The sequence below is a fragment of the Blennius ocellaris genome (genome assembly GCF_963422515.1).
Source record: "Blennius ocellaris genome assembly, chromosome: 7".
Taxonomy (NCBI): Eukaryota; Metazoa; Chordata; class Actinopteri; order Blenniiformes; family Blenniidae; genus Blennius; species Blennius ocellaris.
Genome location: NC_137656.1, coordinates 4,542,876 through 4,558,312, shown reverse-complemented (window position 1 = coordinate 4,558,312; position 15,437 = coordinate 4,542,876). Strand labels below are relative to the sequence as shown.

General features: G+C 39.3%; 1 protein-coding gene across 1 annotated transcript in view; it reads left to right on the top strand.

Moving 5' to 3' along the window:
- The window catches only part of LOC308132407 (protein unc-13 homolog B-like), a gene marked incomplete at both ends in the record, with an annotated part of 63,307 nt that overhangs the window by 44,199 nt on the left and 3,671 nt on the right, over positions 1–15,437 (top strand). The window contains 6 exons of the mRNA XM_080499496.1: positions 6,564–6,590; positions 11,791–11,879; positions 12,211–12,348; positions 13,109–13,232; positions 13,792–13,836; positions 14,098–14,169. Coding sequence (XP_080355622.1) covers positions 6,564–6,590; positions 11,791–11,879; positions 12,211–12,348; positions 13,109–13,232; positions 13,792–13,836; positions 14,098–14,169 — 495 coding nt within the window. The remainder of the gene's footprint in view (positions 1–6,563; positions 6,591–11,790; positions 11,880–12,210; positions 12,349–13,108; positions 13,233–13,791; positions 13,837–14,097; positions 14,170–15,437) is intronic.

Sequence of the window (15,437 nt, the reverse complement as noted above, 5' to 3'; positions counted from 1 at the left end):
AGGAGATGCTTTATAAAACTCCCTAACTAAAACTGGAAGCTGGATCCACAAGAAAACAGCCCAATAATCGAAAGAAACTTGGAAAGGGGGTGTTCTGATGAGACTAATAGTTTTTTTTAAGTTATGACGCATACGGGCTGTTGAGAGCTCTGGAGAAAAGAATAATGTTGAATTATTTTCAAAATTTCACAGCAAGTCAATAATATAGTAATTGTATGAGCTTTAAGACTTTGGCCCCATTTACACAACAACGTTTCAAGATAAAACATGCAGTTTTTGTGTTTTCCTTTCAGAAAGGTTCTACGTTTACGCAACGATGTTCTGAAAACAATGTTTTGACTATTTAATACAGCCATGGTGTGCATGTACAGTTTCAGATGCTCGTGGAAACTGACCCCCAAAACACAACAAAGGTTTTGTGTTTTCGCTCAAAAAGGTTGTTGTGTAATTGGAGCCGTTGTTGTTGATGTTCATGCTGGTGGCACTCTCAACTTACCACAAGTTGTTTCTGTTGTGCATCAAAGGTTTTCTGATTTAAAAAAAACAAAAACGTGCATTTTCTTTGGCTTTCAGTTCGTTGCTCAAAAAGGGCTTTTGAAATCGTTCGCTTTACGTTCAAACGAGAGTCTCATGTCTTTTCATGTTTTTGCTGCAATCCATCCAACCTCCTTTAAATTGAGACGATTCTCCCTTCTTTAAGCGATCCAACAGACTTTACCCTTCTTCCTTCGAGTGTTTCGAGTAGCTTGGTCAGCAGGTCCTCATACATCAACACTGTTTTGACAATCAACCAGTTTCGGTGGTTTGTTGCATGAGGATGTTGTTCTCTGAGATGTTTTTCCGTTCATCCCCTCTCCTCTCCCACTGAGGCGACGTCTCAATCACTCCACCAAGTCTTTGGTGTAGTTTAGTGTGTGTGGGTTTTTCACAAGTTGTTCACACTCGTGTTTTCTCACATTCATTCACTCGTTTTCCCTCCAACATTTATTTAATTGTAATTTTTTTTCTTTATTTAATGTGCTTTTTTTTTCCCTTTTACTCCTTTTCATACCAAAGCTTGACAAAGAGAAGGTGAGACACTCAGAACTGGATTCGACACTCGAAACCATAAAATCTGTGTTTTCTGTTATTTGATTTCACATTTCTGTTCTTTATTCTATGTTTTCATGCTTTTCTAGTCTGAATCCAAGAAGGAAAAGGTTAGTTTCTAGAAACTAGTTGGTTTTTTTTGTGTGTGGCTGTGTGTTCGATTGGTTTTATGTGTGATTGCCAGACTTGATCATGTTATTGATAACTAGACAAGAACATTTACTCAAGTACAACAAACAAAACTAACTAGAATAATGAAAAACTCAGATAAAATAAAGTAACTAGAAGGTTCTAGAAGGTTGCTGGTTTGAATCCAACTGCCATCAGGGGTAAAACTTGTGACTGAAACAAAAAGTTTTTTCCATTTTTAGACAAATTTCAACTAATATATTATTGATAAATGAGCTTCTTTTTAACTGCAATGAACTTCATAACAGTTTGAAGTTTTCACATTAACCTGATCGGTGTTGCTTTTATGATACAGAGCTCCGATGCTTGCACAAAGGCTTCAGAGAGATTTGCTGTTTTCCTAATTAGAAACAACTAAGACAGGACGCCCGTTGTGAAAAACACAAAAATGAAGTTGTCCGAACAAAAGTTCCTCCGAAGCAAACTGTCAGAGGACGAAAGCGAGCGTTGGACGGACATATTTGACCTTATCTGTGCCAACATGGGGCCAAAGTGACGCATGTTTCTCATCAGTCGGTCGTGTCTGAACGGGTCCGAGGTCCAATTATGTTTCCAGAGAGGCTCAAAAAGCCTGCGGGACTCCCTGCAACACCTCCAGCAGCAGGAGCCGCACGCAATTAGTGCGACGATTGGAAGGAAAGCCTGCACTCTCTTCACTGCCGTCCCCTCGGGGTCAGCTGTCAGCGTGTTGCTGCCGATTATCTTAACGCCGTTAAAATGGGGCGAACGCATGCTAATGATGCTGTTTATGCCAGTCGGGTCTAAAAGTCCGACTGCTGCGCGTGCCACCATAACACCTCGGATGTGCAAACGTTAGTGTTTTTTAAACCGATTCGCTGAGCTGAGGGACTCCAAAGCTGAGAATCTAGTGAATCTGGACCTGCCAGGTTCCCACCTGAAGGCAGGTTTATTATTGTGAGGCACAGCCGGGAGGCAGCAAGAGGCTGAAACAGGAGACGAATGTCAGGAAATGTGCAACGACAAATAGTTATTTCGAGTTTCAGAAAGACTTGTATGAAAAGAAAAAGTGTGCTGATGTTAAGCAATACAAATAGAACTTACCTCCAACCTTCTATTTTAGCAGCTCCGTGCGAGTTGAGCTCACAAGGGCAGAAATATCTTATGAAATCTTAGACATTACGAATAAATACAGTAAAATAATATATAACTGTCTAAAAACTGGTATATGTGAGATGCTGAGGGTGTTGTTTCATTAATAAATTAATTTCTAATATTAGGGAAATTATGAATGCATGAATAAACAGTTTTAATAAAGAGTTAAAAAATATACCATCACAAATGAGTAAAAAAAACTAAATAGTAACTATGTTCATAAACCAAAAACATGTCAATGGAAAATTGTATTTATTCATTTATTTGTTTGTTTGTTTGTTTATTTATTTATTTATATTGGATAAATATACGGCTGTATTTCAAAAGAAAAAATAGTTTATCAGTTTATACATATTCACATTTGAGGTTTTTTTTCTTCTTCTTACAATTAAACAAATTTTAAGTCCATTTAAAGTACCTTTAGAAATACTGAAATAGCGGTTTTCTCGGTGTGATTATTGTGCGTGGATGTGTTCGTCATCTGAGCTCATACATGAATGTGTGTCCTTGCAGGCTGAAAAGAAAGACAAAGAGAAGCAGGTTAGTTGGTTTTGAATGGCCTCCTCTCTCCGTGAAGGTCTTTCCAATCTCTCTTTATTTCCACTGAAATTGTTCAGTAAGTCTCTTCCCCCTGTGGTACAACTCAAATATTTATTTTGTCATTCCCCTGTAGTTTAGTGAATGAAATATTAATGCTTTCTGGTTTAAACGTTTGATCTCTTGTTTTTTGCTTGAAGGACACAAAGACGAAAGAGGTGAGTGTTTGAATAGATTGCAGCCCTCACCTTATAGAGCTTGTCATCGGTGTAGTTCTAAAAATTCTGATATAAAAAGAGGCACAATTGGTTAAAATGACATTTTTATTTTTATTCTTTTTACTCAATTAGATAGCTTCCGTTTCCAACACAAAGTTACAGTCTGAATAGGTGAAACCATTTGAATCAGAGGTGAAACATCTTCACACATTTGACAAACTCCATTTGATCTGTTTTAACTGCTTTGAGACCATTTGTTTGTAGTTTTAACCTTTGTCTTCGCAGTAAACCACAAAAAACAAAGCAACAAAGTTAGAATGTCAACAGAACAGAAAGAAAAGCAACTGTAGGACATTTTCCTCAAAATGAAATATAAACAACAGTTTTTTGTGTGTGAGGCAGCTTGATAGCTGCGGGGTGGAAGGACTTGGAGTCACCATGTGTTCACATCAAGGGCTCATTTTAAAATCTGTCAGAGATGAATTAATACCAAGGGAAGTTGGTGAGAGAAAAAAAACACAAGCTGAAAATATGAGGGGGGGGGGGAAAGAAGACAAACATAGGAAACTCTGGGAACAAAGTAAGAAGAAATATCCAAGAAAAAAACACAACGAACCGAACCGAAATGACAGGAGTCGGGTTTTAACTTGACACACTCAGATGTATGAAGTCATGAACTTATTGAGCCTCGACTGTGATACTTTGAGGTTATTCTGGATTTGCTTGGGGTTTTTTTGTTTGTTTTCGCGTGGGGTTCAATGCCGCCTTTGTGGGACGTCGTTACAGACGATGACTGCGTTTGCACGAAGTGAATTGTTAAATATCAAACATAATGTAAAATTCCGTAGCTTGACACGAGGGACAGAGGCATTTTTGAGCAGTTTCTACGTTTATACAGATTGAACAAGTAGAGGCTCCTCAACACATTAGGTGCAAATTTATTCTTCGTCTTTTCCTTCGTGTGTGTGTCTGTGTGTGTACATGTGACAACCAATAGGGGCTGACTGAGTCAACAGTTCTGTCGGCAGCTCGTGTTGACTCAGACTTTTCAAGTTTTCATTTTCTAAAAAAAGCTGGATCTGGCTGTGGCACAGGTAGCACACTGTGATTCAGTTTAAGGAGGTTTCCTCCCCGAGCTGACTCATTTATTGCAGGTTTTATGTGGGCTGTTAGTCATTCAGATCCCTTTCAGCAGCGTTTGGCTGAATTCTCTGGGTACAGAACAAATTTATGCAGGTGACACATTGACGAAAGGTCTTTTACTTCATCTCTCAATTAAATTAATATTGATATATGTGGTTCTATATGAACATAAAACATTTTCCAGGAAGCCTTTTTATGGTCTGAAGGGAATTTAAAAAGGACAATAATCTATTTCCAGTCACTCCCATAGTATTTATAGTATTTATTTTTCACTTCATTACAGCCAAACAACACAAAATGTTCTTTTACTAGCAGAGAATGAATGGAATAGTCGTGACGAGTTTTTGTTGTCAAACACAAATTAAGATTTTCATTAATTCTCTCACATTTGTTTGGGCTGAGTCAGCAAAAAATGAAAAAAAAAAAATTTGACAGCTGTTTTTATCTTGGTTAATTACTCAAAAACAAACATTAATTTGTATCTCCTTATTGGTTATTAAAAAAAATTAAAAGTTATATATTGTTAATGTGTATGATTTGTCCTCCTCCTTCTAATACTACTAGATGACCTCTGACTTCACCTATGAGCATCATTATTGAAGGTGTCTGTAAAGAAATATGTTTCTAATTGATTAATTTTCATTGTTTGTTTTTGTTTGCTTTGTTTATTCTTACCAGGCGAAGGAGGAAGTTAACAAGGTTGGTTTGTTTAGTCACTGTCATCCCTCCTTCTCCACTGTGGACCTTTTACCTTCTCCCACACCTCCCGATTACAATATAATAATTATGATATCTGAATTTAAATCATTTCCCAGTAAATGTTCAAGCTTTAGTGTTGTTCCAACATGCAACCATAAAATAGTTCAATTCGATTGTTAGTTGTAGTTTTGAGTGTAGAAAATGTATTGACATGCTCAATTTGGCATCAACAAACTTTTGTAATAAGTTGGGATAGAGATACCAAAAGTCTGAAATTGCTATAGATTAAACTTCCACATGAGGTATTTACAAAGGGAAGCTGCAGTGTTTGGATAGTCCTGATTTTCAGGCAGGTTGAAATCTGAAAGTCCTTCAGACCTGTTGGCCAAAACTGGTCCAAAGCATCCACCAAGCCGGACAAACCACCAATCACACTGGAAACATTTGAAAGAAAGCATTGATATTTAACGAATTTCTTAAAAGTAGTAGACACAGCACAATGTCATGAAAGATAGCAAACTAGCATTATTTTCAAAGTTATGCTGTCAGGATGAGTTTGTAAGAAGATGCGTCATGCAGAAGGATTCCATTACAATTTGATTTAGTTTGAGATTGTATTCATTTTCCGTTGTAGTTGTTTGGTTTTTTGAAAATAAAGACATTTCCATCGCGTATCCTCTGGGCCACAACAAACAAAAACTTATTCTGGCACTATTTTACTGGTCCAGCCCACTCAGGATGAAACTGAGCTGTTTGTGGTCCCCGGACAGTCATGGATGCAGTTCCATCTTGGCTGAAGTAAATAAGGATTTTTAGTGTTAAACCATGGTCTGTATCAGAAGTGTCAATATACGACCCGGGAACTCAACACCGGTCCTGTCTGGTCTGTCGGATGGTTTTTTATAGACTAAAAAAAAACATTACCAGGCACACATTCCAAGAAAACTTTCTAATAGATTCACTGGAGAATCAAACTGTTTTAGTAAGAGACACTAAATGTAGCATCAAAGCAAACTGGTAGGTTAATTTGTGAGAAGCGACAGGCTTGTTCTCACATAAACCTTAAAAGAAACATAATATTCAGACACTTTTCGGCAGGTTTACTCGAGAAGCTTTTTTTGTTGTATTTTTGATTGCATTACTATTCAAAGAGAAAACACAAGCTGCGAATTGAAGACGTGATTTTCTGTCTTATTCGACAGCATTTTAATATCTCAGCAGAAATGTAGTGAGCGAAGTGGGACTGTCGTTCTGCTGAGGGTCCGACTGTTCTCCGTATTATGAGGACGTGGTGATGTCAGCGCTCCCTCTTGTCCTGCGGCGTCTCAATAAACCCGACGCAATAAACAGAAAGCTTTTATTAAAACCTCGCTCGTCCACTGTCACTCCACCAGACGATGCGTCAAAGAGCCCTCCTGAAATAAACCCTCACCCTGTCTCTACCTGCCACAATGTCAAACCCTCTTGTCCTGTAGTTGCATCGTTTAGATTCTCGTCATTGTCCTGCACTGAAGTATTGAGCTACTTTTCTGTTTACATTTGTGCCTCTTGTTGTTTTGCCTTCTTTCCGGGAAGACTGAAACCGCCGGCGTCACCAAAAAGGTACAGTTCTGTAGAAGAGAGCGATAAGACTCCTAGAGTTGAGAGACGTCCGATGTCAGGATTGCTGCACACTCTAATTAACTTATAAGCCTTGTGTACATGCTTTAAGATGAAAACGGAAAACTTGCATTGCGTGTCGTGGGGTTGATTACACGATAGCGGTGCTCAGAGCCACTGGAAACGCACATTCTTGAAAAACGCTCCGTCTGTGTATTGTTTCATTACAAAAAAAAAAAAAAAAAAATACCCCTAGTCATGCAGCGATCGGTGTAGATCAGGAAAAAACACAGCCTGATGAAGAGGAGACCAATGACCATCCTGATTGATCCGACCAGAAACATGGAAAATAAATACCAGTGAAGCTGTTCTGGGGGCTTCATAACTTAATTTAGGGTTTAATGCACCAAAGCGTCTTCCAATCATGTCTTTAAAGATCAGTGTTTGATCCTTTCATTCACCCTGTTCCCCTCCATACATGGTACGGCTGTACAATTGGCTTTTATGGTGATTTTTAAGGTGGAACGGCTTAAATCCGCAAAACAAGAAGGATTATTTTACATTTTATGAGCTGGTCAATTTACCGATTCAGGAAAAAAAAGATGTTAAGATGTCTCTGTTATCTAATCCACCACTAACATAATGAAATGAATAGAGAGCCTGATAAAAAGGATTGTTTTGTAAAAGAGAAGGGATGTGGGAACTGGAATTTTCTTTACATTTCCATGTATTTGCCATTTATTTCTCTTCAACTCGAGAAAACTAAAGATCTTAGAGGTCTGTGGTTTTAAGCTGAAGTGTCTATATTTCTTTTGCCGTCTACTTTGGTTTGTCTTCTTACTCAAGTGATCTTGAGACGAATCGACAGCTCTTCAGCTCCCGACATAATTGAAAACCCCTTTTTTTTTTAGTTTCCTTTTCCTTTTCTGGGACGCTGTCACACCCTTCCACTTATCAGCAGGTCAAGATCTCGGCCATTCATCATCATCTCCTCTAATTCTGGACTATTCCAGTTGTTTTTAAAGGACACGCCACGTCCACGGCCACCTCCAAAGTCCCATAAAGATGTTTCAGTGAACTCGGCTGCCACACAAACACAGCTGTATATTTCATCTTGGATTTGGACCAAGACCAGATTTGTTCTGAAGCGGCGGGATGAATAACCCGACATTTCCATTTACTCCCCTGCAACGGTTCTCAGTTAGAATGCAAGAACCAAAAACACTGTCAGTTGAAAGTCATGGCCCTCCTTTAGTGCAATTAATATGTGATGGCAGCCGGCCCGATGTCTTCTGGCTAATAACTCAGCTGGGCGGTTATCGAAGACTCTTTGGGATGCTTTATCTTGTGGTCCTGTTGCCTCTTGACTGGTGGAACATGTAGCGTACGCTTGACGTGCTGAATGCTGATGAGCCTCAGCCTTCAGGCCGGCTTTTACAGGATTATTGAAGGTCTGTTGCCAGGCGTCTCAAGGCAAGTTTGTCCTGCAGTCGCTGCAAAAGCCACACTTTGTAGTTTCAGCCTTAAGTGGGGGAGCGGAGTTGTTTCTCGGCATTTCAGTATCAATGTGTGTGTGAGCGCCGAGATGCGTTACGCACAGTTTAGCTTGTGCTCAGTTAATATGACAAAAACTGTTTGTGTAAATACCCCCTAGTTTCTTTTCATTTTTCGGGTGTTTTAATAACAGCTCCCAAGCCGGGACTGTTTGTCGTTTAGACACAGCCTGAAAACACATACAAGTAGAGAAGCCTGTGCTTTTCTCTGTGTTCACTGAGGCCCTGTTGCACCACAGCATTACAAGTGAAAACACACTGTTTTTGCGAACCCCATTTAGCCTAGTAGTTCACAGTGTTTGTTTCTTACCACCCCTCAAGTCAGACAGACGGTGAGGTTCCACCTCTCCTGATCTTGGCCTCCAAACAGTCGGTCTGAATCTTGACGGCTCCCGGTGAGCGGCCGTGCAGCGCTCTGCCAAAGCTGCAGCAGCTTCTCCTGTCTGGGTGTTGTTCTCCTTCACCCAGGGTCGGCTGTCTGGAGGTAGATATTGCTCCAAGATAATTGCCTCCCCGGTCTCATCCTTACTGCGGGTGTCCCGACGCATCCATCTCTTGTAAAGTCCCTTCATTCTTTACTCTGTTGGATGTTTCACCCACAGTCTCTCCAGCTGGAATATTGGCATTTCTGAAACGCTGTAAGTTTGTTCTTGTGACATTAAACTTCATTAAGACCGCAGCTTTAATAGCATCATATGAGTCAGACTGATCTTCGTCCATTCCAGCATCGGGCTCAAGAGCTTTTCCAGTCAATAAGGTGACGACTCTGGCCGCCCATTCAGTTTTCCTCCATACCCATGTACGTGCAATACGTTCAAAACGCACACACAAAGAAAAAAAAAAAACCTCACAGGATCTTCACCTTCTTTTGTCATTTAGTGCCTCCAGTCCAGGATGTGCAGACTCCAAACAGAATGTCCCAGCGCAGACGTGGACTCGAGTTATTTTCCTTATGAGGCAAGAGTGCGAACCACCGCGCAGCTGTGCAGACGGTCAAACCAAGCAGCACTAATAGAGAGACAGCTGTGTTACTTAAATGTCTCTCACTGGATGTCGTCTCATTTTCGGCCCTTTCTGCGTAAACTCTAAAGACCTTTATCGAGTCTATAAAATACTCAGAGCAACTACCATCAGTCTTTTAAATCATCTTTTTCTTTATTCCCATGCTCAGTTTGTCCTTCAGTAGCTTGTCTTCACCATGTTTAATGTGTAAATACACTTAACCGCTAACATGTGCCTGGCAGATGTGCAAGTAGTTGAGGAACTGTATCTAATAAAGTGGCCAGTGATAGCATAATTAAAGTATATTTTACATATTGCAGAGCAAATCGGCAGGACGGAGACTTTGTCACACCTGAACGACACAAGAGGAAACGTTGTGGTTGGAGAACAGTGGAACCAAAACCTGGTGGTTGTTAAAAGTAACATCTGAGGTTCAGTTTAGGAAGAGAAGTGGTTTGCCTTCGTGGCCTGGTCAATACTGCAAGTCCTCTTTATGAACCGTCCATCAACCCCATTACCAAATACAAACTGTTTGGCCCCTTTCAGCCAACATATTACCTTATCTATTACATGTGAGTTTAAAACTATTGACAAGTAGCACTTATAACTATGAAAAACCATTTTATTCTCAATGCTCAGCGATACCAAAATGTAGCAGCTGTATTTTCACCAGAGCATTCTGTATTCCTCAACAGATTCCAGATCTCACTTAATTTTCATCCATTGTTGGTTTCCTGCAGTTTGGAGCTTCCTCATTGTATTCCTACAAGCTCATTTTACTTCACTTCTTGCACTTTAAGTGCTTTAAAATCAGGTTTATTATAGGCTCTTGTGTTCTCCACACTACTGCTGTGAACCCGTTCACAGACGAAAGTGTTAAGATTTTTCAAAGGGGAAAAAAAAAAAGCAGCCTCTTGTTCTATTTTCTACATATCGTGATCAAGCATGAGGAAACAGCTTCGCTTTTTGACGACACTGAATTGGGAAGAAGAGACATCAATGGGCCTGTCGTCAGTTTCTTTTGTTGCATGAACGCATCCCCCTGAGCCGTAATTTTTGTTTACACGCAATCTTCGTGATTTGACAGCATTTTTACACCAGATTTTTTCCCGTCACTCTGCAGCGTTCTCACACACACTTCAATTATTCAGACAGTCGCAGTGTGTGTGTGTGTGTGTGTGTGTGTGTGTGTGTGTGTGTGTGTGTGTGTGTGTGTGTGTGTGTGTGTGTGTGTGTGTGTGTGTGTGTGTGTGTGTGTGTGTGTGTGTGTGTGTGTGTGTGTCACTGACTCATGCACTTTATCGGTACCGACAAGGACCCAGTAACGCAATGTACTATCTCTGCAGCAGCAGAACTTCTCAAACCACTTTCATGCTTAGTTTTTTTTTTTTAATAACTGGAAGCTGCAGGCACAGTTGTGCTTAAACTTGAGAAAATACATCGAAGAGATGCTTATATTGACTCTGAGGTTAGTCGAAACCTTCTGACCCTTGGAAAAAGAAGCAGCGCTTAAAGGAAAAGTTTGAGCGTTGACCTCTGTGGTGTTTCTGTCTCGTGTTCCAGCTGCAGTTCTCCCACCGCAGAGAAGGAAAGCATTTCTGTGTCGACAAGAGGACAGACTCTCTTATCCGCACATATTTGCTGAACATATCTGCATTGAAGTTTTCTGCAATGCAGCAAATCAATAAGGACAGACTCCACTGCGATATTTACTTGTACCACCAGGTGGTGCAGGGAGTTACTTTAGCCTCACGAATAAACAAGCCATTTTCGTCACTTTCCACCAAATAAAACTTTGAATTCACACAAACATGTTTGACTGTTTAAAATGATGTCAGCTCATAAAGTTGTTGATAAAGTTTTGTTGCTCGCACAGAAACCGTGTTTTCTGTCATGTGCAAGAAGTTTACCACACCTAATTCAGAACAGCAGATATTTTACTGCATTTTCTACAGTTTTTAGCTTTTTTTCCACATTTTTCTAAAAGTTCACAATTCAGATATTCTGAGATTTTGGATTTTTTATGGATCTGCATATTAAGGTTGGTCAACCAACTTCAGGTAAAGTTGGGACAGAATTATTTTGTTTTCATGTTTTACAGGTTGCTGTAAATGAGCATTTGATTGGAATTATTAGTTACTGCTTTGAGTATTGTACTGGAGCCTGAGTCTGACATCAGTGGTATGGAAAGCAAAATCTCATCGACCTCTGCTGAAGTTGATCTTGAATAAAACAAAGTACTTTTTCCACCTCTGGTAAACAGGACATTGTTTTGAAAACTCAAAAATGGTGCGTTTTCACTTGAAACGTTGTCGTGTAAACGGGACCTTAATCATGTACCGAACCGAACAAACGTAGTTGTATGTCCATATGACAGGTAAATGTTTGTGGAGTTGCGATGACAAGCATGTAACTGAATCTGGCTTCAGACGAGCAGCTGAGATTTTTCAGGGACACGTTGGGGTTTAATTGACACTTTTGGGGTCTCTGCAGACTGGAGCTGGTTGCAGGAGTGATTCTGCAGCCTTGAAATAACATGTTATCGCCTCTCTCCTGCTGTTCGATTCTGTGTGTGTGTGTGTGTGTGTGTGTGTGTGTGTGTGTGTGTGTGTGTGTGTGTGTGTGTGTGTGTGTGTGTGTGTGTGTAGCTGGATACAGAGGCAGCTGACATCCTCAATGAGCTGCAGTTGAAGCTCAGCACTGTCCTGGACAACTTCAGCACCATGTTTGCCAAGAGGTAACACACACACTCACACACACACACACACACACACGCACACACACACACACACACACACACACGGCTGTGCTTCTGTTTTAGTGGGGATGCTCAACGCTAACATCAATGCTAACACATCTAACTTCAAACCGAACCCTAAAAGCACGTTTCAACCCTCAAAGGAACATTTGAAGGTGTTTCAGAAAGTAAAAGGCTCGTTTTCCAGGCTTGCATCCGCGATCCGCCACTGAAGTCGGTATCCTCAAAACCTGGATGCGTCTGCTTGCCTTTCACTGGGCGTTTTTTTTTTTTTTTTTTTTTGTTCAGTCTCTGCCTTCTCTCCCTTCAGCTTCCAGACTCGTATCACCGGCTGCATGCGTCAGATGGCTGAGATCCTGTACCAGATGAAAGGCCCGCCCAATCACAACACGGCAGAGGCGGACGCTGACGCCATGCTGCGGCCACTCATGGATTTCCTGGATGGAAAGTAGGTGCTACGGAGTGAAAACACACAACTCAACACACTGGAGTGAATCAGTGTCCACGGAATATCCACGGAGGAAACTGACTGTGCTCGATACTGATAATGAGTCGTTTATTGAAGTATTTTGCAGAAGTGGTGAAGTTACTTTACTAGTTACCCCAGAAATATTTAATTTGATCAGTTTTACTATTAATTGTTCCTTTAATAAGCAAGAAACTTTATTTAACGAAGCACTTTAAATCAACCGCAGTGGGCCAAAGTGCTTTACAGTAGAATAATTAAAGTGTAAAAAAAAAAACACAGTTCACAATTCTGACTTTACAAAATAGATAAAAGATACAGATAATGCAACCAAATCAAGGCAGTTAAGAGGTGGGTAGTATAAAAGACATAAAAACACGAGTCAAACCGTTGAAGGCCAAAGAGAAGTGTTGGGTTTTAGAAGCATTTTGAAAACATGCAGAGAAGGGACACTGCTGGACAGAGGCAAGTCGGTCCACAGCTACAGGACCAACGACTGCAAAGGAGCTTAATTCGTTGCTGACGACACTGCTTTGTTGATGTCGACTTTGATTGACTCATTATCTGATTGCATCATAGTTTGTGTGAATAGGAGCTAAACGTGACTTCCAGGCACTATAAGTACCGAGTGAGTTTAGCACGAATGAGGCCCGGATCCGGTAAACAGGAGTACAGTAAATAGTAACAGAGCAGACTTTCACTGGAGACAGAACCTCAGCTGTTGTTTCTCTCGTGGTTCCAGTCTCAGTATCTTTGCTGACATCTGTGAGAAGACGGTGCTGAAGAGGATCCTGAAGGATCTGTGGAAGATCGTGCTGAGCAGCCTGGAGAAAACCATCGTGCTGCCGCAGAGCAACGACAGTCTGGTAAACGCGGCACTTCGCTCGGTCACCGTTAATCTCACACCAACCGGATAATCACCCACCTGGTTGTGGTTTTCAGTTCCACCGAATCGCAGAGAGACTGGTGAAGTTTTTCCACAAACTGAACTCAATGGAGAATAATTTATAGTCGAAAACATTGTCTAAATAAAACTGCATTAATCACAGTCCTATCTTTGTATTATAATTAGATCATAATTGAAATTATATTATATATTAATATCTATAATTGTATTATTATAAATGGTTAATTAACACATAATTGCTCATTAAATGTTAATAAAAAACATATGAATAAATACATAATTGTAGATCATAATACAATTTGAAAAGTATTTTGTATAAATAATGCTACATCTAAATAAATGAAAAGCTAATATTTTTCTAAATATTTAACTAAAGAGGACAACTTTTTTTGTCTCTTCATGATTTGCAGACTGACTGCAGTACTCTGCTGCCCCCTACTGGTTGGTGCACCTGCATTGCACTTTAAAATGAATTCTGAAATATATTTTGTGTTTTTTTGGGGGGGTTTTGTCTGCAGGGAGCCCAACTCCTCACAGCAGCGAAAGGACTCTCCAATCTGAAGGTAACTGACTCCCTCAATGTTTGTTTTGTTTTATTTTAATCTGATCACAGTGTATTGGTACTCTCATTATGAGTGTAGAAATGATCCTCAGAGATATGGAATCTTAGCAATAACAGTACTAAAGACTTTATAAACTGATATCATCAACACTGATACTTCAGTAATACGGTCATTGAGTCTCAGTGCAACGTCTGGATTTAGGGATATTGATCGGTTCTGTTATTATGTACTGATTGTGAATGTTTTCTGCGGCTGGTGTAGGGAGGAGGTGAAGCCAAAACCCTGACGCCGAAACAGTGTATCATCATCGACGCGGGTCTGGAGACCATCAAGGTGAGAATTTTTTTTTAATATAGTCAGGGGAAATTACTTTTTCAAGGTTTTATAGAAAAACATAAGTCATATTGGCTCAGGCCAAGACATTTTTCAGGGTTTGTATCACTTAACCATTTATACTCATTGAAATTCTTGAAAATGTAATTTGATGATTCATCTGGAAAAAAAAGCTGAAGAAATATAAATATTCATATTTATTTGTATATGTTTAAACCTCAAAAACTGACCAAAACCCATCAAGAAGCCACAATTTATTCCAATAATGTCTCTTTTTGGCTTTACGCCATGTATAAAATAAACTGAAAAAAATCACTGCAATCCTGACTAATTGTGTGTGTAATGCCTGTACAAAGTACATATGATCACATCTGGTGCCACTACTTTACTTTTTCTGCAAATGTTTAAGTTAAGAATACAGACTGTGCCACAACAACGAGGCAAAACAACAGTTTTTATAATTTCTGTAATTCCTACTAAAGTAACATCTATGATCGTTTCAGCATAAATAATGAATAATCTGTTAATAACATGTTATGGTTTTGTGCTGAATTAAGGGCTAAACCTCTTCGATTTAATTCAGTGAAGAGAAGCTTGTATCTTTTTTTAGTCCCTGAGAAGTTTGAGCTTTGAAAAGTGGATTTAATATGTGAAAGGATATTGAAAATACCAGTGAAGACATGACTTAAACTTGAAATATTTCCTTTCTTAGGACATTTTTTTTCATTCTGTCTTTCATATTAATATCCACAATTGTTTTTTAATCCTTTAAATGTTGAGCTTTGCTGTTAGTTGAATTGTAAAACTCTGCTTTGCAAAAAATAAATATACTAACTGTTACAAAATCATGTTAAATACTTCTAAGTAATTTAGTTTGGTGCATTTACCAAACTAAATCCATTCAATTTCATAAATGATGCCATTTTTTTTTCATCTCATAACTCATAAATGTTGACTATTTTAAAGTTCTCCTCACAAATTATGTAAATGTTACAGGTTGAAATATGAAGTTGAATATCTCCAAAAGGTGTTATTTAAACATTTATATTCGTGTTGACTCAACAACTGTAGAGAAATGATTTTATAGACTGATATCAAAAAGCTGCAAGCCGTCGCTGAACATTTCAAACATCTAACACGAACAGTTGACAAGTAATGAGTAAACTCAGATTACTTACTGGAAGGATAAATCCAATTAAAAATTAGTTATTAGGACAGTTTTACTAATTTCACACAAAATTATCCTCGTTTTTTAAGCCTTTCTTAAA